Genomic DNA, 26,887 nt, shown 5'->3' with positions numbered 1-26,887 from the left:
AAGCTTGAGGCAGTAGGCAAAAAGCTAAAAGTGGTGGGTGCCAACATACTGGAAGGAGCTGCTGTGGGAATGGTTAACAAGGACCAGCACAGGATACAGGAAATAACCAAGAAATTGAATCAGAAAGTCTGTCTCGGTGGTACCATTTGGAGAACACAAATTTGAGGTGGGTGGGGAATGCCCCTCTCCAGGGCCTCCACCATGCCCCTAGGATAGGCTGAGTGGAATCCAAGTTCTACTACCAAGGCTTGATGGAAAGGAGAGGGTCATCATTAAAATCTTTTTCCCTGATTACCTATTTCCATTTTATGCCAGACTCCCTACTTTCTTCTCGACTCCCTTGTCTCTCAGATTTTACCCTCCCACATCTGTGCTCAGACGCAAAGCTCAGTGACTCAATACTCTGTTCATCCTTTCCATCCCTTCCTTAGGCATTTCCTCTGGTTCCATGATTTGTTTTGTTTCAGGGTTTTTTTTTTTTTTATTCATTTGTTTTTCTTTCTCCCCCTTTAAGCTCTCAGAAAAATATTGTGTCTTTTACTTAATTTTGTTGTACTCTCCTTGTTCCCCATCATACCTGCCTAGTTCTGTATTTTTTTTTTTAATGGTGAAAAACATATATTTAGAATTAGAGAGCTGGATGCAATTTAAATGATCCCAATTTTGTTGGTGACATCCAGAGCATCATAATCAGGAGCCAACTGCACGTACGCCTTCTTTTCTCCATCGGGTCTGAATAGAGTATTGACTTTGGCCACATCAATGTCATAGAGCTTCTTCATAGCTTGTTTGATCTGGTGCTTGTTGGCCTTGACATCCACAATGAACATCAGTGTGTTGCTGTCTTCTATCTTCTTCATAGCAGACTCTGTCGTCAAGGGGAGCTTGATGATGGCATAGTGGTCAAGATTATTCGTCCTGGGGGCGCTCTTCCAGGGGTATTTGGCTGCCAGTGCAGATCTTCTTTTGGCTGTGGACACCTTTCAGCACCGCCTTCTTGGCCTTCAGTGCCTTCACTTTGGCTTCTGCTTTGGGAGGAGCAGGAGCTTCCTTCTTCGCCTTTGGCGCCATTTTGGTGAAAAGGTGTATTTTTTTTTTAAGAGGAATTTTCAGTGGTTGGTGAAACAAGCTTTGTCTATGACCCTAACAGTTCTAACAAGCTGGGTATGGGACGATCATTTGCTTCCAACTATGTGGAACTGCCCATGTCCAGCTCAAATGTAAGCCCACTGAGATTAAGAGTTACCAGGTTGGGCTGATGTTTTGATGTTGCAAGCTAATCCTCCTCCTGCAAAGTTAGCATTCCATATGGGCACTGGTTCTAGTCTCAGCTGCTCTACTTCTGATCCAACTCCCTGCTTATGGCCTGGGAAAGAAATAGAGAATGACCCAAAACCTTGGGCCCCTGTGCCCAGCAGAAGCACCTAGAAGAAGCTCTTTGCTTCAGACCAGTCCAACTCTGGCTGTTGTGGCTGTTTGGGGAATCAGCCAGTGTTTGGAAGATCTAGCTCTCTGTTTGCCCCCCATCTCCTATAACTTTTTTAAGTAAAATAAGTAAATCTTTAAAAAAAGAAAAAAGGATTCTCTCTCTCTGTTTCTCCTCTCTGTAAATCTGGCTTTCCAATAAAAATAAAATATTTTAAAAGTGGGGTGAGGTTGGGCCCAGCATGATGGTTCAGTGGCTAAAAATCCTAGCATTGCATACACCAGGATCCCATATGGATTCCAGTTCATATCCCGGCTGCACCAGTGGTCTTCCAGTTCCCTACTTGTGGTCTGGGAAGGCAATTGAGGAAAACCCAAAGGATTGGGATCCTGAACCCACATGGGAGACCCGGAAGAAGCTCCTGGCTTTGGATCTTCTCAGTTCTGGCCATTGTGTCCACTTGCAGAGTGAACCAACAGACAGAAGATCTTTCTCTCTTCTCTCTTTCTCTCTGTATATCTGACTTTCCAATAAAATAAATCTTAAGCCAAAAAAAAGAAAAGAGATAGAGAGTTACCAAGTGAAGAACCCATCTTCTGTACTTTATGGGGTCGGCTTCCTGCCAGGGAAAAGAACAAAGCAAAACAAAGATTATTTTTTCAACCTGAGCCCTAGTGGCAGGCTGGGTATAGTAGATACATCATGGGAGCTGGTACAAAAGACTTGTGAAGCTCTCTGCTGTGTGAATCCCTCTGTGACCTGGAAGGCCATTGCTGCAAACGTGTTTTTGCAGACCTCTGTATATTTTCCACATTAACGAGCTGCATGTGACCGTGTGTAGTGCATTCTGTATCCCTCAGGCCTGAAAGTGTCTAAAGCAGCACTACGCAGTAGAACTCTCCGCAGCGATGGATGTGTTCTATTTTTCACTGTTCAGTGTAGTAACCACTAGCTATATGAGCTATGAAGCACTTGAGATATGAGTAAAATAACTAAGAAACTGAAGTTTAAATTGTGCTTAAATTTTTTTAATGTATCTATTAGCACAGATCTGGATTCTAGAACAGAATTTATTAAACAATGAACTAAGCAGAATCTTCACCCTGGGCGGGGAAGAGGAGTGTAAACAGGTAAATGATGCAGTAGGGTAAAGAATAACTTGAAGGAAGCCAGAAGTTCTTGCTCCTGGAAGCTTACCTTCTTCTCTGGCTTAAGTGCAGTGGTAGGGAATAGTAGGAAGAAAGAGCAGTGTGGGCAAAGGCAGAGGCCAGAAACTGTAGCAAGTGAAAGAAACAGTAAAAAAAAGCCAAGACCAAGAACAGGACTGAGTCCTTAAGACTTGGGACTCGTGAACACCAGTCGGAGAGCCCGTCTCTGCCTGTTTCTGCCTCCGTGTGCCTTTCCACCTTACCTGTGCAACTTCACAGACACTGTGAGCAAAGAGTGCCAGTTGGTGTTTGTGCTTTAGGAAGCCTTGGATCTGGGAGCCGTTGAGATGTTGGAGGGCACTTAGTCGAAGGCTTTGCCTAAAGAAAGACAAGAGCACCTTTCTCCAAAGGCCCTGGGGAAGCTCTGAAACCTTGAAGCAGTGAAGGGACCTGGGCACATTTACATTTCAGTAAGCTTAGTGGCCATTTTCCACCTCTGAATCCTTCATAGGTTTACTTGTGGTTTTTCTTTTGAACCAGCCATCTGCAGTGTCTTGTCTGGTTTATGTGGTGTTTTGTTTTTCTTTCCCTTTCTTCCTCCTTCCCTGCACCGCTCTCTCCTGGGCCCTACGCTCTCTTCCTTGATGTCCTTCTCTGTTTGACCCAAAGATCAGCCAGTAAAAAGCAGTCTCACCTGTCCAGGTAAGAGGCGTGCCACAGAGAGGGGGAAGATGACCCCTTCCTTTGCATCTGTTGTTTGAATCGATGATATCGGCACTTGGTTTAGAATGTAGGAATGCCAAAGAGAATGTAGCAAAAATCTCCACGTCTGGCCGCTTGCCTCAGCCACCCCATTGCCCTCCTCAGACAGCTGATATTAGGTGTTTATGTCCTTCCAGAGGTACTATAGATGTTTTCTCATGTGTAAACAAATATATAGCATATATATCAATAAATTATTTTTCTATTGTTTACCTGATTTTTTTCTTGTCCTCATGATTCTGTGTCTTATTGCTTTTATTTTTAATTAATAGTATTTGGACTTCGTCCCTTATTGTATATAAAAGCCTCCTCATTCTTATGTAGAACCACACTCTATGGATAGTAATTGATTTGATCACTCCCCTGTTAGGAATGCTCGGATTTTCTAGATTTTGCCGTTATATACTGTGTTTGCATGACTGCTGCTGAGTCATCTTTAGGGGACAGGAGAGAGGAATTGCCCCCTTTTTGAGGAGCAACAACTATTGATTGGAGAGCTAGCAACTTACTTGCTTTTCTAAAAGAGAGCCACTTTTTCTGTTCTTATAAGGGTCCCAGTTAAAGATGGGATCAAACAATGAATCTTGGAGTGGATAATCATTAATGGTATAAGATTTTAGGCTCCCTAGTTTCTAAACAAGATGTCTCAACTGACTGTGAGAATGGGCTGAATATGTGGTTAGAATACCATCCCCAAACAGATCAGGTGTCTGTTCTCCCTTGGTATCCAAAAATAAATGTAACTTTCAGGGGATGAGCCATTGTCCTACCTCTTCTTTTTAGAAAAGTGTGTAAACTGCCAATTACTCTATGGTTAGTGCTCAATACCCAGTTATACTTCTGGAGAACACTGTTTTGGAGAGATTGAACTTTTGAAGGACAGTAAGGTGAAACTAAAGTGGGGGCTTTTCTCTGCCATAGCTAGTTAAGTCCTCTGCTTTGTGCATGCAGTCCTTTTGTATGTTTGACCCACCATGTCCTTCCCTCCAGTATCCTCTTGCTTTGCAAATCATCACCTAAAACTAACTAGCTGTTTTTTCCCTGTCTTTTTCTTGCATTCATTTTCCCTGCTGCTTCGTTTGTTCTGTCAGCCCCCTTGCAACCTGGTAAGACCCAACAAGCATGCATATATGTGCGTATTCTCTTCTTGCTGTTGTCTGTCACCTGATTCCAGGAAGTGCAATTTCCCTTCACTTCTTACTGGCTGTTAAAAGACATCATGCTTGCATGCCAGCTGGTGGTGTCAACAGTAGTGCAGAGATGGCTAATTCCCCTAGATTGAGCAGTTACTGGGTGGTTGAGTCAAACTCATTATCCAAGATTCAGGGTCCATTTCAACAGAGCCTCATTGCATTACAAGCTTGTCCTCTCCGTACCAGCTCACTGTTGTTTTTCTTTCCCAGGTTAAGTAGCCTGTCTTCTCTGGGAGATTCTGCACCTGAACGAAAGTCTCCTTCCCATCATCGCCAGCCCTCTGATACCTCTGAAACAACAGGTAACTTTCTTGGGCAGTCACACATGGACACAGGTATATGGATAGCCAAATGTAAAATAACTTAGTCCCTATACTTAGTGCATAATAGGCATTGTGTTACTAATTTTATATAAACTATCCTTATGTCAACTGTAGAAAATGCATTTGATTATCATTATTTTACAGATGAGGAACCTGAGGCATAGAGAGGCTAAGTAACTTGGTCAAGTGCACAAGTTTGTTGGACACAGATTCAGGACTTGAGACCAATTATGCTTTAAATTGAGAGTTGCATGTTGTAATCATTTACAGGATGTAGCCACGCAGCCTCACATGTACACACAGGGTTGGAGACTCTCATAGTCATGGCTTATTTATTTATGTCTAGTTTTTTTTTAAAGCTCTGCATATGTATGTTCATGTAAGTAAAAAGATTTTTTTCCCTTTCTTTCGATTTGACAAAGATTAAGCCCTTAGTCTCCCTGTGTGAGTTATCTGGCTCTCAGTTGCTATTCTTGTTACATTCACTGGCTGTAACTTGCCTTTTCCTTAGCCAGTCTCATCCAAACCAACCAAACATTCAAAGAGACATAAGCATTCAGGATCTCAGAGAAGAATTGTTTTTTGTATAGAATACAAAGTAGGTTACAAGAGTTTGCCAGTCACCGAAGGAGTCACATCACTGAATTGTGTTTGAACAGGAAAAGTGTGGGAAATTTGGTTAGCTGAAAAGACTTTTTTTTTTTTTAAGAAAAGAGAAATCTTTTAAAAATAAAAGCTTTATTTTGTATATTTTAAAAGTAGAGTTACAGAGAGAGGAGTCGTTCATCCACTGGTCCACTCCCTAATGGCTGTAACATCTAGAACTGGACCAGGCCATGGTTTCCCATGTGGATGCAGGGATTTAAGCACTTGAGTATCCTCCACTGCTTTCCTAGGCACATTAGTAGAGAGCTGGTTCATAAGTGGAACAGCCAGGACTCAAACCAGTACCCAAATAGAATATGGGTACTGCAGGTGGCAGGTTTACTTGCTGTGTCACAGCGCTAGCTCAGAAGAGGCTTCTTGAGGAAGACGTTAACTTGGAGCTTTCCTAGGTTGGCCTTGGCTTGCATACACTGACTTTCAGTAACTCTGCCTACTGAACCTGCTTCTCTGTTTCTTACCTCTTGCCAGGCCTTGTTCAGCGTTGTGTCATCATCCAGAAGGACCAGCATGGCTTCGGCTTCACCGTCAGTGGGGATCGCATTGTTCTGGTGCAGTCTGTGCGGCCTGGTGAGTGCTGCTTCCTTCTGCTGCCCTGCACTAGATGTGGCAGTGCAGTATGGCTTGGAGACCCTCCTTTTCTGAGGTTCCCAGGAAGTTCTGGATGGCCTGAATGAATTACTCTAAAACAGGTTCCTGCACATATCTGGCAAAGTCATCACAGTGCTAAGCCACTAGATCACATTTCTGGGGACCACATCACATACTTGCTTCCCCATTCGGAAAGTGCAAACCAGCTAGTTCTCAGAGCATTAGATAGATGCCTGATTGTCATGAAAGGGAGTACTTTGAGACTGGGTTAGGAGATCGCTGGGTAGGAATCACAGAGGCCTCCTGTATTCATTATTACCTTTACCTTGGCTGTGGTGGTGCAGGGTTTGGGGGATGGGGTGGTGCAGGCACTTTCCTCAGACATTTACAGTAAAGACAATAATGCAAATGGTTATAGAATACATTTGCAAATACATCAATAAATTACCAAAAGGTAAATTGTCTCAGACATTACTTTAGAGAAAATGGGGTTTGTTTGAGTGGGGTTCCCCCCCCTTCTGGTCAGTTTAGGAGCCTCCTTAGAGGAAATAGAACTTCAGGAATAGTTTGAAGGATGGAATTAAAACACAGATAGAGGGAAAGAGTTTAGCAAGCAGGTCCATCCAGTAATACATTGTATATAGAAAAGCTGTGTACCATCAAAGGACTGTCATGTGCCAGGTGTGGGGACATAGTTGGTAATCCAGGCTGAAGAGAAAGATAGGGTACAAACGAATGCAACACAAATACACGGGGACAACTTCAATGTAGCAAATGGGCTGGGCCAGCAACATGGAGAAGCATCATAGGCTTGATTTGTTGGAGAACATGAGAAAGGGTAAGGAGCAGGCTTGCCATTTCACACCAGGAATAAAAAGGAAAGGAAAAATATACTGGTAGTAATGTTGGAGAAAAGGCTAGGGTGTATTTACAAGAAAAATGAAAAGAATTTCAAAATTATGACCAAAATGAGGTGTATAGATCATACAGGAATATAAATAATTATGACTTCATACATTCCAGAATTAAATTTTTATCAGAAGGAGGGATTTGTTTTTCAAACCCTAGGGTAAGACTCTGAAAAGATAGTTGTGTTATGTGCCTTATTAACTTCTCAAGGTTCTTTTACAAAGTGAGACCAAACTTAAGAAGCTGCCGGTGACTTGCTGTGCCTCTGTGGTCTGTCTGACACAGAACATGTGAAGTCTACCCTGGAGAAATGCGGATTCAACTCTTTTTTTTTTTTTTCACTTGTCTGAGGCTTAGCAGAGTCAGACCCAAAGAACAAAAAGATGACTTGCAGTAAAATAAGAGTTTTGGCAAGAGTGAACAAGCATCCACATACAAGAGGGAGGGAAAGAGAAAATGTGTGAACTGGGTAGGAGAGGAGAGACTTCTTTTGGATTGGTATTAAAACTGCAAGGGTAATAAAGCAATTGTTACTGACTTTTCCAGAGATTAGGTTTCTTTAGTTCTGTTTCTTGAAGTATAGTCTTTGTTGTACCTACATCATAGGCTGGAAGATGATTGAAATTCTTATTCCCTAGGCCCAGCCCTAGAACTAAATTGTCTAGCAAGGGAGCCAAGGAATACAGTTAACAAGTTCCCCCAGTGATTTTCAGGCTTACTGAGATCTGGGAACTGCCGTCAAATTCCTTTACTCTAAAGAATTGTGGGTTTCTTTAAAGTCAGTTATTAGAAGTCGCCTCACATGTTTCATACATCCCAGTAAGGCAGCTCTTTCTTATCCTGCTTTATTTTCTAGATAGCTATATAAGAGAGTTTCAAAGCTATTTGCAAATACTCTTCCATAAACAACACTATACTTGAGATGAGGATAGTCTTGATCTTACAATGAAAAGCCAAACTAAAATCTAGTCATCTCTGTATTCTTTCTTTTGCATTAGAAACATATAGATAAGCCTTATGGGAGTTTTGTTTGTATCAGATAAGTACAACTTACAGATTTAATGATCATAAGGGGCATATTTACAATGTGATTGTTATGCTTTTCATTAACTTGTTTTAGCTGTTATGTTTCTTGTATTTTTTCAGAGGCAAGTTAAACTAGGAATACAAGTTGTTTAAAACTGTAATGGCAGCCCATGTTGTAGCACAGCAAGTTAAGCCACCACTTATGTCACCAGTATCCTGTATCAGAGTACCAGTTCATTGCTATTTTTCCAGTCTTGTGGCTTCTACCTGGCTAACTCACCACTGTTACAACCATTTGGAGAGTGAACCAGCAGATGGAAGATGAATCTATCACTCTGTCTTTCCTTCTCTCTTTCTGCTTCTCTGTCACTCTGCCTTTCAAATAAACAATTTAAAAAATAAAGTCAGTTTTTACTGGTCAAAACTGCTTCAACCTCTATGTGAGTTGTAACCTTAAATAGTAGAAAATATTTTGTACCTAGCATCTCTTACTTACTTTTCATCAAAAGCTCTTAATCCAGTCCATTTTATTTGTTTATTTAATAATACAGTTCCATAGGCTCCATATCTAGACATAATTCAAATAAACCGCACCTCCTCTTTGTGGAGCCTGGACCTGCCCATCTCTCCTGCCTTGGCCTTCTGACTATCAGAAACCTCGTATCTGAGTAGATGATAGGGGAAAAAAAACCAGTTAATGACCTTGCATAGTCCATCCTGGTTCAAAAGTCATTGTGGCATTGGCACAGAATAGGGTGCACACTCAGCGTTTGAGTTACTTAATACAGAAAATGAAATAAAATTTCAGAGAGGAAATTTCTTAGTTTGGGGCTATTATATCAGAACACCCCAGACTGGATGACTTATAAAGAGCAGAGATTTACTTCTTACAGTTCTGGGGGTTGGGAATTCATGATCAAGGTGTTGAAAAGGGCCTTCTTGCTCCATCATCCTGTGGCAGAAGGCAGGACAACATAGGACAAGAAGACAAACTTGGCAGCAACAAGTCTGTTTATAATCAACATTTAGCCATTCTTGAAAGCAGAGCCTTTGCAACCTAAACACTTCCTCTTGGGCCACACCTCCCCACACTGTTGCATTGGGGATTTAGTTTCCAACATTTGACTCTTAGGGAGCACATTCAGAGGCAGGAAAGGATCTGGGGCCTTGGTGTAGATTCATTGACTCTGGAAGAGGTTGTTGGGCTCTGCTGACCAGGCCTTCTCCTTACAGGAGGTGCAGCCATGAAAGCTGGTGTGAAAGAGGGCGACCGGATCATTAAAGTGAGTGACCCCAATGCAACCCCCCCTCCACCCAGGAAAGGATATGTGAGCAGGACCACTTCTGACCTCAGTACATCCTGCAAACCGCCATTTTAATACCACTATCAATTGGCTATTGAGTTGGGTGGTACCGTGAATGGAAACACAAAAACACAGCATGAAAGAGAGTGGGGATTAAAACTGCTGTGTTCTGTCCTCTAGACTTTCAAATCGGAAGCTACCAAGCTTCTAAAACATGTGTCATTATTCCAATTTCAGTAGACGACAAAAATAAGAAGACAGAAATGTGAATAGTGAAGGACCCAGACCTTCAGATTCTCAGGCGCCATTTTGTCCTACATGCATTGCTGACCTGAGGACCTTGCCAGTTCCAACCAACCATGATCTTTCTTGTTCATTCTGGTCTGTCTGCTGCACAATGCAGTCTTAGAAGCATCAGGGAAATGGTAGATTAGGATCTTGTAGTCCTCTAGAAAAAAAGTACACCAGGTCAGAGGACATATACTTGTGTGCAGGGCAAATAGTTTAGAAAGTGTATATCAAAAATGAATAAATGAATGGATAAGCCAACAGTCAACAAAGACACAGATCTTATCCTTGAAAATTTACAGGCCCGCTAGGGAGACAGAACACAAAGATGTGAGCAGAAACAAAATTCATAACATGAATTTGAGTAAACATGACCAAATATGGCTAAGGAACATTGGAAAGTGCCTTCCTAAAAATGTGCCATTTTAAACTTTAAGAAGCATCCCTTGGTTTCCATCACCATTACTCAGCATTATTTGTTCCTCCAACAGGTCAACGGCACCATGGTGACCAATAGCTCACACCTGGAGGTTGTGAAGCTTATCAAATGTGAGTTGGAAAGCGGTCTGAAAGCTAAAGAAAGCAGGGGAGCAAGTGGGCAGAAGGGAGAGGGAGGAAGGGAAAAACAGACTATGACCTGGAGGACTCTGTGGTTTGTAAAGCAACCAAAATTATGTCTTTAATCTTGACATGGAGTGATCTTCTTGGGCAGCCACAATTCCCTCTTATCATTTCAAGTGGAGACACTATTAGTCTCTCATCAGATATTTTCATTTTTACCCACACCCATTATTATTTTTCTCATTTTTATTATATCCTAATGATATACTTCACTCAAATAGTATTCAATCCCCTCTCCCATTCACAGACCTTTCTCATTTGTTTCCTATTTAGAAACAAAGAAGTAAAAATTTCTGTTTCTGGCAAGAAAAAAAAAATTGAATCTGTACAAGTAATCAAATAGAAGCAATAAATGTTAAGGAAAGAATTAAAATATGTAGGCAGTTTGGGGAACATGCAGAATTTGAATGTCTTCCATGTGCCAGACAGGCAGAATGCCAGAGAATCTACATGGGCCATTTAACTCACTGAGATGCAGGAGGTAACAGGGTACTGATGAGACAGCCCATTGGGTGTGTTCTCAAATATTTGTGGATGGAATCTTGGTTGAAGTCTGTGTGAAAGAAGGGAAGGAAGTAGTACTTAGGTTGATGCAGGAGGGGAGGACAGGAATGAGACAAAGTGGAGGTGCACAACTTAACCTTCAGGATCAAGAACTTAATGAGGAGGAAGGAAAATCACCTCTGTGGCTTGAATATCTGATTTCCAAAACAGTACCACTCAGATCTTTCTTGTTTTCCTCCAGCTGGCGCCTATGTTGCACTGACACTCCTGGGCTCTTCTCCTTCATCTGTTGGTGTCTCTGGGCTCCAGCAAGACCTACCCCCAACAGGAGCTTTCCGAGCCACCCCTGTGATCCCCCCACCACCACCATCTCCTCCACCTCTGCCACCTCCACAACGCATCACAGGACCCAAACCTCTTCAGGTACCAGTCCTCCTGACTATCCCATTGGGAAAGAAAGATGAGGCTGTGATAATCAGAGACCAGCTTAAAGATATGTGGAAGACCATCAGAGAGTTAAACAAAAATGAAAGCTCTGTGAAAGGAATTGTCCTGTGTGTTAATGTCCTCCTTCCATGTGAGTGTGTGTGAGGTTGTATCACACTACAGCATTTGGTATGCAAAGGTGTGGGAAACTCACAGTAGGTCCTCTAGAGTACTGCTTTTCATCGAGAGAAAGTACACACCTCAGGCAAGGACAGAAGAAAGGAAGCATCTGTTAAAGACCTAGCAGACACTGTTAGGAGGGTATGTTATACAAATCAAGAAGTTGCGGAAGGATTTCTACACTAGAAAAAGGACTGTGTAGAGGAGCAGAATAGGGATCCCAGTTGGTATAGGACAATGACAAGTACAGAGAGAACCATAAGGGTGAGGGAAAATCTGTCAGTGAAGAGGACAAGATGCTGGTATGGGAAATAGGGCTTATTTCATTTAAAAAGACTGAACCAGAGAGTCCTGGAAGACCTAGAAGGTGATTATATTCATGGTTTCTAGGAGTTCAAGAGTAAAATTAAAATAAGATTTCATATTAACTGCCTCTAGCCAGATACCAAGTGTTACAAAAATGAATGTATGATCCACACTCTGTACACCTTTTCTTGCCAAGGAATCAACAGATAGAAAAGAGTTAAGTTACTGAGCTAGTCCCTAACTCTCACCACTATCTTATTTTATATTCCTAGGATCCGAAAGTTCAAAAACATGCCACCCAGATCCTCAAAAATATGCTGAGGCAGGAGGAAAAAGAGTTACAGGTAAGGTCACTACTGACAAACTTACTGTTTCTCTAATAAAATAATACTTTATCAGAGTTGACTGTCAGTGTATTCAAATTAATTTGTAGGCCACATCCTATTGCAGTAAAACTTTGGAAAGTAAAACTTCAGAAAGTCAAACTTCAAAACCACTTAAGAATGGTCATTGGCCAATATAATTTGTTCAAATAAAATTTGGCCAGTAGAGTAAGTTGCTTCATGTATAATAGATTTGGATACTGAATATGTAGACAAAATGTAGATAGGTGACAAGATAGATAGACTAAATTGAGAGGACATTAGAATTAAAGAAAATCAGGATCAATTGAAGGAAAGAATTTAAAAAGATAGTGGTGGGCTAGGTGAATACTGGCCAGATTGATGGGCTCTTTTGGTTAGGGAGTAGGGGCAGAGAAATTTCGAGGTCTATGAATCCATACGCACAATGAACAATAAAAAAATTAATTTGACCAGAGTTGAATAATCAGATTTCTGTTACAGCTGTGACTTGCAGCTCTTCACCACCACATCCCTTTTTTTTCTTTTTTTTTTTTAATTTTAAGATTTGTGTATTTATTGGAAAGTCAGATATACAGAGAGGAGGAGAGACAGAGAGTAAGATCTTCCATCCAATGATTCACTCCCCAAATGAGCACAACGACCGATGCTATGCTGATCTGAAGCCAGGATCCAGGAACTTCTTCCGGGTCTCCCACACGGGTGCAGGGTCCCAAAGCTTTGGGCCGTCCTCGACTGCTTTCCCAGGCCACAAGCAGGGAGCTGGATGGGAAGTGGAGCAGCCGGGGTTAGAACTGGCGCCCACATGGGATCCTGGCGCGTTCAAGGCGAGGACTTTAGCCGCTAGGCCACACCGCCAGGCCCCACTACCACATTTCAATTCAGTACATTTCTCTAGGTGTCCGCTATGTGTAAAATATTCCATTCCTATAGTATGCACAAATGAAAAAGATTACATGGGCCTCGTCCACAAGACATAATGGTACTACTATAAAGATGTGTTTAAGGTCTCAGGGGGGTAAGGGGAAGACACAGTTGGAGGGAGAGTGGAAGGAACAGAGAGCTTGCAAGAAGAGCAATTAGTTAATGGAAATGTGGGAAAAGGCTTCACAAAGGAACTAGTATTTCAGATCTGCCTTAAAGAGTAGTATTTTGGTAAGAGAGAGATGGAAGAAGGAATGCTAGTGAATGGACCATGTAAGTCAAAGACACAGAATGGTAAAGTACTTTCACCTGTTAGTATTAAGCTCTTGCTGTGCAGGTAGGTATTCTGTGTACACTAAGATGATGGATGGGAATAGTGTTAATGGTAGGAGTTAAAGGAAATGAGTGGATGAATAAAGATATAAGTGCTGATGCACACCGCTGACAAATGTAGAATAATCAAGATAGTAGAGGACTGGTATAAGGATAGACCTATAGTTCAGTGGAATCGAATTCAGAGTCTAGAAATTAACCAATACACCTTTGGTCAATTGATTTTCAACAAAGGTGCCAAGACAATTCAATGGAGAAAGAATAGTCTTTTCAACAGTGGTGCTGGGACAACTGGATATCTACATGCAAAGAATGAATTTGGAACCTTACCTCACACAATAAAACTTAACTCAAAGTGGATCAAAGACTTAAATGTAAGAGCTAAAACTTTTAAAAACTATAAAACTCTTAGAAGAAAACAGGTATAAATCGTCATGACTTTCTGATAGGCAGTGTTCTTTAGATTTTACACCAGAAGCATCAACAGTAGGGGAAAAAAAAGATAAGTTGTATGTTGTCAAAATTAAAAACTTGTTTTTAATTGATAGGACACTATCAAGAAAATAAAAAGACAATCTACAGAATGGGAAAAATGTTGGCAAAATTATCTGATAAGGGGTTTACAACAAGAATATGTGAAGAACTCTTACAGACCAATAATAAAAAGGCAGTTGAATGCTTTAAAAGCCAAAGGGTTTAAATATAGTTTCTTTAAAAAGATATACAAATGGCTAATAAAATTGCTTCTCAGCCTTTTGGCTGAGATCAAGTGTAGTACAGATGGCTAATAAGCCCATTACCAAGTTGTGCAACACTGTTAATGATTGCAGTATTGTTGATCAGAATGACAGTGAGGTACTACTTCACGCCTGGTTAGGTGGCTGTAACCAGAATAACAGACGGGATATGGAGAAGTCTGGGTAATACTATCTTATATTTTGTCTACTTCCTTATCTATTTCCCATCATTGACTATAGAAATGTAAAAGTACAGCAGCTCGGGAAAGCAGTTTGCCAGGTTTTCCAAATGTTGAACACAGAGACACTGTATGATCCAGCGATTCTCCTTCTAGGTGTATACCCAAAAGAACTGAAAATGCGTTCACACAAAAACTTACACATGAGTATTAATAGCTAGAAAGTAGAAACAAACAAAGTATTTATGAGCTAAGTAAGCTAAATGTGGATACATAAGCTGATATAATGATATTATTCAGTTATAAAAAAGAATAAAGTGCAGATACAAGCTGTAATGTGCTTTAACTCTGAAAATACTTAGCAAAATGAGAGAAACCATAGAAGTCTGTTTTATGATTGCATTAATACAGAATGTCCAAAATAGGCATTTCCATGGAGAAAATAAGTGCTTGCCATAGGATGGACAAAGAAGCAAATTGGGAGGGACTGCTGACAGGTAGCAGCTTTCCTGTTGCAGAAATGGGAATGCTTGCATTTAGATAGTGCAGACACATAACTCTGAAGCTGTACTAAAATCCATGGAATTTCATACTGTAAAGTGGCAAAGTTTAATTGTATGAATTATCATCTCAATAATCATGTAAAAGGTTTACATTGAAGCCCTGTCCCTTCAAAAAAGGAAATTAGTACAGATTATCAGGCTTCCTGGGGTGATATTTGAGTTGGATTCTGTCTGCTGTTAGAGCATAGAAAATGGCCTGTTGCGGGGTAAGAGTTGAGGGTGTTTGGTAGTCTTAAACACCATGATGAGTTTGGAGTTTGTTTTGAAGGCACTAGGAATTGATCAGAGGATTTTAAGCAGGGTTCTGAACACATTTTCAAGTCAATCTTTAGAGAAGGGTGTTAAGTAAATTAACTTAAGGAAAGCAGCTAGATGGCAGTTGCAGAAGATAAGAGATAGTGATAAATTTAACAAGAACAGCTGGAATAAGAGCAAAAAAGCAGATAGCAATGGGGGGGCATCTTAGAAGTCACATCAGTTTTATAGTATGCATCAGCTGGAAGGGAGAGGAAGAATAAATGGTGGCCTCAAATTTCGGTGCCTGGATAGTTGTGATGCCATTGATGGTACAAGATGAAGAAAAGTAGAGCTTAGAGGAAAGAAAGGGTCAGCTTTGGGTGTAGAGTTGAAGATACCCATGAGACATTCAGTTAAAGACCATTCACCTGGCATATGAATATAAAAGGGCTGACATATAGGAGAAAAGACTGAATTGCAATAGAGACTCAGGCACTCTCAGTATAAAGGTAATAAAGCAAATTAGATCTGAGAGAGATCACCTAGGACACCAGTGTAGACAAAAAAAGCTGTGCTTCTACAGCACCTTCACCACCTCGAATACTGCACCTCTTGTGGTTTTGTTTTGTTTTGTTATCTTTTAGGTAGCTGTTTGAGCTAATACGGAAGGAAATAAATTGTGTATATTGGGTGACTGGAAAGCAAATAGGAGACTCCCAGGTGTAGACAACTGACTTAAAGCATACAGCTGTGAAAGGAAGGAGGAAAAAAGTGGGACAGGAGCTTGAAAAATAATTGGAGATGATGGAAAGAATTTCCTGGTGTGTGTGTTTTTTTTCTTTCAAGTTTGGAAACTTGAACATTTTTGTCAGAAATGGAAAAGGAAGACTTTGAAGATAATATGAGCAATGTCGAAAAAGAGTCCAAGGCAGTTGGTGGGCTTACCTTTGTTAAAAATTTAGACATGGGGCCCAGCGTGATACCTCAATGGGTAATTCTTCACCTTACAAGTGCTGGGATCCCATATGGATGCCAATTCATGTCCCAGCTGTTCCACTTCCCATCCAACTCCCTGCTTGTACCCTGGGAAAGCAGTGGAGGACGGCCCAAAGCCTTGGAACTCTGCACCCGCGTGGGAGTCCCAGAAGAAGCTTCTGGCTCCTGGGCTTGGGTCAGCTCAGCCCCAGCCATTGCTGTCACTTGGGGAGATTAACCAACAGATGGAAGATCTTTTTTTTTTTTTTTTTTAAAGATTTATTTTTTATTATTTTTTCATTGGAAAGGCGGATATACAGAGAGGAGAGACAGAGAGGAAGATCTTCCGTCCGATGATTCACTCCCCAAGTGAGCGCAACGGGCCGATACTATGCCAATCCAAAGCCAGGAGCCTCTTCCGGGTCTCCCACGCGGGTGCAGGGTCCCAAAGCTTTTGGGCCGTCCTCGACTGCTTTCCCAGGCCACAGGCAGGGAGCTGGAAGGGAAGCGGGGCTGCCAGGATTAGAACCGGCGCCCATATGGGATCCCGGGCGTGCAAGGCGAGGACCTTTAACCGCTTGTGCCGCCGCGTCGGGCCCCTGGATGGAAGATCTTTATCTCTCTCCTTCACTCCATAAATCTGATCTGCTTTTCTAATAAAAATAAACAAATCTTTAAAAAAGAAGATTTAGACATTTCTCATATGCAGGAAGAAGACAACTACAAATATTTTTAAGTAGAATAAAGTTGGACCAGTTTTTATCAGATTGTTGCCTGCTGAGACTCAGGGAAGGGTTGGGGCCTGATAGGTATGAAGAAGGTAAAACACTGAGTGTGAGAGATTGGTGGCAAAGTTTGCAGGTAGTAGAGAATCCAAGATTACTTTAGGAAATATGTGAGCCCAGCATCTTTATGCAACCAGCAAGCTTTATTGAGAACTTCCATTTCAGTGAAATATGAATAGTTGCCATGTAGTTGGGCTTGTGACTGGATACTGTGCTGAGTGAGCACTCTACACACAACCCCATTCAGATCTTTTTTTTTTTTTTAAGATTTATTTTATTTTCATTACAAAGTCAGATATACAGAGAGGAGGAGAGACAGAGGAAGATCTCCCGTCCGATGATTCACTCCCCAAGTAACCACAATGGCTGGTGCTGCGCCGATCCGAAGCCAGGAACCAGGAACCTCTTCCAGATCTCCCACATGGGTGCAGGGTCCCAAGGCTTTGGGGCATCCTCGACTGCTTTCCCAGGCCACAAGCAGGGAGCTGGATGGGAAGTTGAGCCACCAGGATTAGAAATGGCGCCCATATGGGATCAAGGCAAGGATTTTAGCCACTAGGCCATGCGCCAGGCCCCCCATTCAGATCTTAATAACAATCCCTTGAGGCAGGTCTTGTCATCTCCATTTTGTTGATGAGGATATACTCAAGCTTGCCCAAGTCCACACAGCCAATAAGTGGATGTTGCAGAATTTAAAACCAGAGCTTCCTGACTGAAGCCTCTGGACCCTTACACTAAGCAATAAGTGATGCCAGGATTCCTTCTCCCGAGAAGCTTCCTAATTGGGGGTGGTAAGAGATGCTGGCTGCCCTCATCAGGCTTCTTCTCACCTGTGGTTCTCATTTAATATAAGTTTGTGTGTGTGTGTGTGTGTTTGTGTGTGTGTGTGTGCGTGTTCCAATCTGAACGTTAAATATGTCATACTTTTTTTAGAAGTATTTATTTGTTATAATTTAAAAATCAGAATTACAGAGAAAGAGAGAAAAAGATCAGTCTGCCATTGTCTAGCTCACTCCCCACATGACCACAACAGCCAGGGCTGAGCCGAGCCAGAGCTGCTTTTAGGTCTACCACATGGATAGTAGGGTTGGGCCATCTTCCACTGCTTTTCTTGATGTTGGCATTGCAGGTGTAGCTTTACCTGCTACCTCCCAATGCCAGCCCCGCCCCGTATTTCACACTTGAGAGGTGATAGTCAAGAACACTTCAGTTAGGGTGTGGGACTTAACCCAGACCTTGAAAAAGTGGGTGAGATTAGGGCAGAGATTAGGGTAGTGTTTTGTCTTCTTTCTCCATCTGCCTCATGAATTCTGTTTCTCATCACTTAACACTGTTTTCTGAGCTTAAATGATGGTAAATTAATGTGTGTCTACTAAAAGAGATTCCCCCTCTGTCCCCTTTGCTTTAGATAGTTACTCATTCTTCTCACTGATGAGTCGTCCATTCTGTACTAACCACTCCTCTACCTTCTCCCTTCCTCCTTATCCTCCTCACCCTCCCCAGCGTATCTGTGAGGTGTATAGCCGGAACCCTGGCAGCATGCTAGAAGAGCAGATGGAAGGTGCCCGGCGGCGAGTCACTCAGTTACAGCTGAAGATCCAGCAGGAGACTGGTGGCTTAGTGGTGAGTGATGATAGGCATAGCCCTAGGCAAGGCACCATGCATTTGGCCTAGGGCTAGAGCGAGGGAAAGAATAGAACCTCAAGGCTCAGCTATTAAGTGTTTAGTATTTTATAAAGAAACAAAGTTAGCAATTCTTTATCAAGAACCAGAAGCCAAACCCTGTCATAACACTTGGAAAACCATAGAAAGAAAGGGCATGCTTTTTATTTATTTAGTCACTTTCATTTTATTTGAAAGGTTGAGAAATAGGCAGACAGACCTTCTGTCACCCTGATTCATTCCACAAATGCCCACAACAACTGGGTCTGGGCCAGTCCAAAGCTGAGAACTAGAACTCAGTCTGGATCTCTTATTTGGGTGGTAAAGACCCAAATACTAGAGCCATCACCTACCGCCTTCCAGGGGACACATTAGCAGGAAACTAGAATTGGAAGCAGATCTAGAACTTGAACCTAGGCACTGCAAGATGCGATATGAACAGACTCAAACGTATCTTAACTGCTGACCTGAAACAAAGAGATAAGAAATCAATTATCATCTTTAGTGTTTTAATTATCCTTTTCTTCTGTATAATTTTCCTGTAGTTGACATATTCATACCCTAGTTTTACACAGTATTAATTTGGAAGTTTCTTTTTGTTTTGTTTTGTTTTCATTGTCTTAATTGAGAGGCAAAGTTACAGAGAGAACCTTCCATCCACTGGTTCACTCCCCAAATGGACCCAATGGCCAGGGCTGGGACAGGCTGAAGCCAGAAACCTAGAGCTGCTTCCAGATCTCCCACATGAGAGTAGTGGCCCAAACCTTTGGGCTCTTCTCCCCTGCTTTCTCAGGTGCATTAACAGGGAGCTGAATCAGGAAGTGAAGTACTGGTATCCTATGAGATGGCGCTGTTGCTGACAGGGGCTTCGCCGAATGTGCTACAATGCCAACCCCCATCTGGCAGCTTTTAAAGTCAGCCTGTGTAAAGATTTGCTTAAATCTGTATCAGTAGCTAACCACACTTTGTGGAAAATTCCAGGGAGGAGATGATTCTTTATTCAAGTCAAGAACTTCACTATTCGTCTTAATTAACTTCATTCTTTGGGTAAATAGGAAATAACTCTAGAAACATTAAGGTTTCCAAGAGGAGCTATTTGCCAGTACTATTACAGCTTATCTAAGAATTACTCTACCTTTTTTATTGGAGCAGTCCTATGAGAAAAGTTTGGTAAATACAGGCAAATGAATTTGAGCTACTTTGTTTTCTAAAAGACTTCTCATATATTGTTTATGGATGCTCAGGTATGGCCTTAGAGAGTTTGGATTCAGTTCTCAGCTGTAGTTCTCACCAACTTTTAAGACTGGGACAAGTTAGTTAATCCCTCGGAGCCTCTATTCCCTCGTTTATAAAATGGAGATTACCGCGGTACCCACCTGATATGGTGTTGTCACGAGTGAAGCACGGGCCAGCCCGTGCTTGCTGCCGCTGCCTTGGTGTCATTCTGCCCGTGTGTGCTGTGAAGTGCATATGAGTCTTACTTCCGAGATCGCATTCGAGTTCTGAGCTCTGACCTGGCTATATCACTCGAACAAATTATTTAAGATCTTTCTCTAAGCTTCTGTCGCCTCATTTATAACATGGGAGAAGTGTGCCTCAGTCACTGAACGATTCACATGACATCTAGAAAGTGCTTTGTGAACAGTTAAGCACTAGTAAGCAACGTTTCTTCCATATCACTTGGGGCAGTCAAACCAGGCCAAATTGCTAGTCCTCAGAGATCACTCAAGGTAAACTTGTGGTATCTTCCCTCTATGAAACTACTTGAACTTTTTGTGTTCTTTGATAAGCAGTTCTTTCTTGTATCCAAACCAAATAAGGTGATAGATGCTTGGAGGCCCAGGGTGATAAAGTGAGATTTTAGTTTACTCACAATAAAGCTCCCTTATGACCAGTAGGGGTCACCATCCTCCCCTAAAGGTGTACATGAAGCCATATTTGTTCTGGCTGGGCCTTTTGAGGCAATCGGCAGAAGATGCCACTGACTGTGTAAGCAAATAAGCTTCTGATTGGAGGAAGCAAACAGTAGCGGAGAGGTTTACAAAATGTGTCCATCCTCTGGGCCTTTCTTTTTTAGGACACACTTCCACTGTATGGTGACACCAGCCAGAGGCCATCAGAAGGTAAGTTCTCTTCCTCACTTTGTTGTGTGACATATTTGTGTCCAGGTTTCTTATCCGTTGTTTCCTCTGTAGGGCATATTCTGGGGAAGAAAATATTTAGTACCTACCTCTAGAGACTAGGATAAATGTATAAATAGATAGTGAAACTGAACTGCTTCAGCAGTGGAAATGAGCGTATCACCCATGGCACTGCATAGAGGCCAGGGAGATATTGCTATGATTATGGTCCAGACATCAGCTTCTAACAGCAGCTGGCACTGACTTACTGCAAGAAGAGGTGTGACAGTCACCTGAGAAATGTTGGGAATGAGTTCAGGGGTAGGACTAGTCATGTGCAAGATGTGCTACCTTGTTGCAGGAAGTAACATGGCCTTTGTGTAAGTGCTGAGGCAAATGGAAGGTGTGATAAAGCAGAGGACAGTTGTGCCAGGAGAGTCTGGGATCCACAAGATGAGAGAACCAAAAGGAAGCCAGGGGAAGAAGGGAAAATGACAGTTTCCCTTCCCTCTCCTTTGTACGGGTGCCCAAAGTAAAAGATTTTTTTTTTTTCTCAAGCTACAACTACTTTCTTTATATAATTATAAACTGTTTTCTTCTTAGGTCGTCTCTCTCTGGATTCCCAGGAAGGGGATAGTGGCTTAGACTCTGGGACAGAGCGTTTTCCTTCTCTCAGTGAGGTAAGTGCCAGCGGGTTTGAGTACAATTAAGATGATACATTTGGGGACAGAGTTTGGCCCAGCAGTTTAGATGCCTTCATCCCATGTTGGAGCCCCTAGGTTCAGTCCATCAGGCTCCTGACTCCAGCTTTTTTTTTTTTTTTGTAAAGTCAGATCTACAGAGAAGGAGGAGAGACAGAGAGGAACATCCTCCGTCTGCTGATTTACTTCCCAACTGGCCACAAAGCTGGAGCTGTGTTGATCTAAAGCCAGGAGCTAGGAGTTTTTTCCGAGTCTCGCATGCGAGTGCAGGGTCCCAAGGCTTTGGACTGTCCTCGACTGCTTTCCTAGGCCACAAGCAGGGAGCTGAATGGGAAGAGGAGCAGCTGGGATTAGAACCAGCGCCCATAAGAGATCCCAGCATGTGCAAGGCGAGGACTTCGGCTGGTAGGCTACCACACCAGGCCCTCCAGCTTTCTTTAAATGCAAACCCCGGGAGACAGTGGTGATAGCTCAAGTAATTGGATTGCTATCACCCAAATAGGAGACTCAGATTGAGTTCCCAGTTTCCAGCTCTGGCCCAAGCCCCTACCACAACTGTCACAGATATTTGAAGAGTGAATCAGTGATTGAGAGCACTCTCTATCTCTCTGTATGTTTCTGTCCATCTTGGTGCCTTTCAAACTAAAAATAAAAGGCCCAAACATATTGTCTGCATGGTTTGTTTGTTTTAAAAACGGTCTCTACATTTGGGGTCCCTGCCCTGTGCACCTAAAGGCTCTGCTTCCAGCTGGCCACATCAAGACCTCTATCTATCATCTGTGTATTTCCTCTTGCTCCGCTCCCTAGGATTTTAGTCACTGTACTCCAGGTTCCAGTAAAAGGGCTTCAGATGCATCGTACATATCTGGCTTTCATGGTGTTATTGTCAGCTTTTCATGGTATTATTGTGAACCAAATGGAGAGGAAGGCTATGCTGTTAGCAGGCCTTTCAGAAAGAGAAAGCAAGACAGAAATTCTCAAAGACAGTGAGACAGTGAGTTGATCAAAGACACATTTCCACCTGGCTGGGAAGAAATCATCTTAAAAGTAGTAACAATGGTTCTGGCCTAACCAGAAGCAACATTTTGTTTTGTTTTGGTTTGGTTTGGTTTTGGTTTTTGTTTTTGTTTTTTTTGTTTTTATTGCAAAGTCAGATATACACAGAGGAGGAAAGACAGAGAGGAAGATCTTCCGTCCGATAATTCGCTCCCCAAGTGACAGCAATGGCCGATGCTGCGCCGACCCAAACCCAGGAGCCTGGAACTTCCTCTAGGTCTCCCACACGGATGCAGGGTCCCAAGGCTTTGGGCCGTCCTCAACTGCTTTCCCAGGCCACAAGCAGGGAGCTGGATGGGAAGTTGAGCTGCCGGGATTAGAACCAGCGCCCATAAGGGATCCCGGCACATTAAATGTGAGGACTTTTAGCCACTAGGCCACGTTGCCAGGCCCTGTTTTGTTTTTTCTTTACCACAAATCTAACTTGACTGGCTCATTTTCTCTCTAGAGTGGTCAGATACTTCAAGATATTTGAATTCAGAGATGATTTCTCTCAGGTGTTCTTAATTTGCATATGTAGATGCTAAATATATATTTATAGTATGCAAGTATAGAGGAATAATAATAGGAAAATATTTAATTTTGTGAGTGATTTAGTTGAACAACACATAAAAAGCCTAATTTTAGGTAGTAGTTACTACCCCTATCTATTTGTAGGTAACTAATTACATGGGAAAAGATGAGTAAGTTTCAGATGTAAAAGCATTTCAGATTTTTTTTGGACTTCTGGATTCGGTTGCTCAAACTTTCATAAAGTCTGTGCAAATGTGCCCAACTCTGGAAATCTCCAAAATCGGAAACATTTGGGTAAAGGATATTCAACCTGTATCTAGGAGATGATATAGGTGGTGATGAAGAGAAGAGTGGAGTTATAGATTGAAATCCAGTGAGTACCTGGGAATGCCTGGGTTGAATCTAGGAAATACTTCGTTGTTTCCCCTTTGACCTTCAGCAAGTCTATAGTCTGAAGCAGTAGCATCTTCCTGTGAAAAGTAGGGGAAATTATGGGCTCTTCCTCAAAGGGCTATTGTGAGAATGGGAGGAGGTGAAAAATAAGAAGGACTATAATGCTAGGCACAGAGTAAGAACTGAATGTTTTTATTATTTTAAGGTCAATTTATTTACTTATTTGAAAGAAAGAGATCTTCAATCTGTTGCTGACTCCCCAAATGGCTGAAACAGCCAGGTCTTGCCAAACTGAGTGTAGTTAGCACCAACAAATGAGCTGAGTAAACCCCAAGGGTCTCCCAGGCAGGATTCCTTCTCACAGAATTCTCTGTTACTCTAGTCATTGATGAATCGGAACTCGGTACAGTCAGACCCTGGACTAGATAGCCCTCGAACGTCCCCTGTGATCATGGCCAGGGTGGCCCAGCACCACAGGCGGCAGGGCTCAGATGCAGCAGTCTCTATCAGCGACCAGGTGAGTGATCTGAAGCCACCCCCAGATTTCCTTTTCCTTTTGTCTTAACAGATTTGAATGTTATCAGCACACAATCTTGAATAATCATACTGAGTTATTCCAGCAACAAATAATAAGAAAGATCATGTTTTTCTTTTCTTTTTTTTTTTTTCCAATTTATCAATTGTTATTTCAAAAGCAGATCCACAGAAAGAAGGAAAGACAGAAAGATCTCCCATCTGCTGGTTCACTCCCCAAATGGCCACAACAGCTGGAGCTGAGCTGATCCAAGCCCAGAAACCAGGATCCTCTTCCCAGTTTCCCAAGTGGGTGCAGGGTCCCAAAGCCTTGGACCATCCTCTGCTACTTTCCCAGGCCTCAGCAGGGAGCTACATGAAAAACAGAACATCTGAGGCACGAAGCAGCACTCAAATGGGGTCTCAGCACTTGAAGGGAAATGATCACATCGAGCCAAAAATATCATGGCATTAAGATACATGGAAGGTCTGGTACAATGGCTCAAATGGCTAATCCTGTGCCATGCAGTGCTAGCATTCCACATGGGCATCAGTTCGTGTCCTGGTTGCTCCACTTCTCATCCAGCTTCCTGCTTGTGGCCTAGAGGAGGGCCCAAAGACTTAGGACCCTGCACCTGACTGGGGGATCCAGAAGAAGTTTCTGGCTCCTGGCTTCTGGCTACTACAGCCTTTTGGAGGAAAAACCAGCAGAAAGATCTTTCTCTTCCGCTCTCTGTATATCTTTTTTTCCAGTGACAATCTTTTTAAAAAGTACATAGAAGTAATGCAGTCTTGAATTCTGTGTGTAGGGTGAGCAACTACATCTGTAGGAATATGACAGCTAAGCAACAGGTAAACTGGTCTTTCTTTGAACATCTGTAGAGAATAGACATAAATTTATTTATTGTTTCTCTGGGATACAATTTCAGTTTTCAGAAAATGAGCTCAGCTCTCCCAAGTCCTCTCTTCATGGACCCTGCCCCTCTCGATTGTTCTTCCATGGCATCCTGAGGTTCTTCTACCTCACTTTTTTTTTTTCTTAGTTGAAAGTCAGAGCTCCAAAGAGATCTGCCATCTGCTAGTTCACTCTCCAACTGGCCACAACAGCCAGAGCTTGGCCATCTGAAGTGGGAAGCCAGGAGCTTCTTCCCAGTCTCCCACATGGGTACAAGGTCCCAAGACTTTGAGCCATCCTTTGCTGCTTTGCCAGGCCATGAGCAGAGAGCTGGATCATAAGTAGAGCAGCCATGACTAAAACTGGTGGCCGTATGAGATGTCATCGCTGCACAATTTGCCCACTAAGCCACCATGCTGGCCCCAAAGTCTGATTTAGGAACCCCTGCTCTCAAGGATGGACCTAGTCCAGGAACAATTTCAGAAGAGTAAGTGATTTTGACTTAGTACAACATGTTTGGGAAGAATCTGGGCTGTCTGTCTGGCAGTGGAATGGGCCAAGGCACAGAATTACCTGCCGTGATTCACACTGAAGCTAGACCTTTCCTCTTAGAAACACTGAGAAGGTGTCTTCTAGTTTTGTAAACCAGCACTTTAAAAAAATGGTGCTGGGGCTGGTACCCCAGTGAGTGTTGGTTCAGGGGCTGCCTTGCTTCTCATCTGGATCACTTCTAATGTGCCTGGGAAATCAACAGAAGATGTCTCAAGCACTTGGGCTGCTGCACTTGAGACCCAACAGAAGATCCTGGCTACTGGCTTCTGTCCCAGCCCTGGCCATTATATCCGTTTTGGAGTGAACCAGCTGATAGAAGACCTATTCTCTCCCCTCTCCTTCATGTAACTCTTCTTCTCAAATAAATAGAAAAGATATTTAAAAAGAAATTGTCAGACCAGGCACTGTGGCTCAGTGGCTAAACCTTTGCCTTGCAAGCACCAGGATTCCGTTTGGGTGACAGTTCACATCCTAGCTAATCTACTTCCCATTCAGTTCCCTGCCTCTGGCCTGGGAAAGCAGTGGAGGATGGCTCAAAGCCTTGAGACCAAGCACCCGCTTGGGAGACCTGGAAGAGGATTCTGGCTCCTGGCTTCAAATTGACTCGGTTCTCGCAATTGAGCCATTTCAGCCATTTGGGGAGTAAACCAGCAAATGGAAGATCTTTTTCTTTGTCCTTCCTCTCCGTAAATCTGATCTTCATTTACAATAAAAATAAATAAATCTTTAAAAAAAAAAAAAAAGAAGAAGAAATTGTCATGATTGTATGCAAAGGTTGATTGATTTATTTTACTTGAAAGTGTTACAGAGAGAGGAAGGGAGAAATAGATCTTCCATCCACTGATTCACTCTGCAAATGGCCACAACAGCCAGAGCTGGGTCTGAAGCTGAGCGCCAGGAGCTTCTTCCAGCTATCCCAAGGCCTCCTTGCTTTTCCATGCCATTAACAGTGAGTTGGATTGGAACCAGAGCATCCAGGACACAACCAGCACCCGTATGGGATGCCAACACCACAGAGACAGGATTAGTCTGCCATGCCACCCTCCAGGCCCTATCAAAGATTTATTTTTTTAAAAAAAATTTACTTTTTTGGGCCCAGCGTGGTAGCCTAGTGGCAAAAGTCCTCACCTTGAATGCACCAGGATTCCACATGGGTGTTGATTCTAATCTCAGCAGCCCTGCTTCCCATCCAGCTCCCTGCTTGTGGCCTGGGAAAGCAATTGAGGACAACCCAAAACCATGGGTTCCTGCACCCACGTGGGTAACCCAGATGAATCTCTAGGCTCCTGGGCTCAGGTCAGCTCAGCTCCAGCCGTTGCAGTCACTTGGGGAATGAATCATAGGACAGAAGAATTTCCTTTCTGTCTCTCCTCCCCTCTGTATATCTGATTTTGCAATAACAAAGTAAAATCAATGTTTTTTTAAAAATTTACTTTTTTGAGTCAGAGTTGTAGAGAGAGATCCTCCATCCACTGATTCATTCCCTAGATGGCTGCAACAACCAGCACTGGGCCAGGACACTCACTGGCATCCGTATATGGGATGTCAGCATCACAGGCTGCAGCGTTACCCACTGTACCATGATGCTGGCCCCAACACTTTAAGATTTATGTATTCTATTTGAAAGAGCAAGACAGAGATCTTTCATTCAGTCGTTCACTTCACAAATAGCTGCTGTAGCTGATGCTCAGTCAGGCCGAAGCCAGGAGCCTAGAAC

The 26,887-nt window shown here is 42.6% G+C and overlaps 1 protein-coding gene and 1 pseudogene across 1 annotated transcript in view; one reads left to right on the top strand and one right to left on the bottom strand.

Moving 5' to 3' along the window:
• ARHGEF11 (Rho guanine nucleotide exchange factor 11) overlaps positions 1-26,887 on the top strand; it is a 129,623-nt gene that overhangs the window by 69,029 nt on the left and 33,707 nt on the right. Inside the window, exons 2-11 of the mRNA XM_040988529.1 lie at positions 4,740-4,831; positions 5,987-6,085; positions 9,275-9,324; positions 10,125-10,182; positions 11,000-11,181; positions 11,943-12,014; positions 18,269-18,388; positions 20,505-20,550; positions 21,151-21,227; positions 23,593-23,727. Of these exons, the coding sequence (XP_040844463.1) occupies positions 4,740-4,831; positions 5,987-6,085; positions 9,275-9,324; positions 10,125-10,182; positions 11,000-11,181; positions 11,943-12,014; positions 18,269-18,388; positions 20,505-20,550; positions 21,151-21,227; positions 23,593-23,727 (931 nt within the window). The remainder of the gene's footprint in view (positions 1-4,739; positions 4,832-5,986; positions 6,086-9,274; positions 9,325-10,124; positions 10,183-10,999; positions 11,182-11,942; positions 12,015-18,268; positions 18,389-20,504; positions 20,551-21,150; positions 21,228-23,592; positions 23,728-26,887) is intronic.
• LOC121161882 lies at positions 605-1,071 on the bottom strand (annotated as a pseudogene).

The sequence above is a fragment of the Ochotona curzoniae genome, unplaced genomic scaffold (assembly GCF_017591425.1).
Source record: "Ochotona curzoniae isolate NIBS_2020 unplaced genomic scaffold, NIBS_Ocur_1.0 contig_4909, whole genome shotgun sequence".
NCBI classification, from domain to species: Eukaryota; Metazoa; Chordata; class Mammalia; order Lagomorpha; family Ochotonidae; genus Ochotona; species Ochotona curzoniae.
This window is presented reverse-complemented; position numbering and strand designations above follow the sequence as displayed.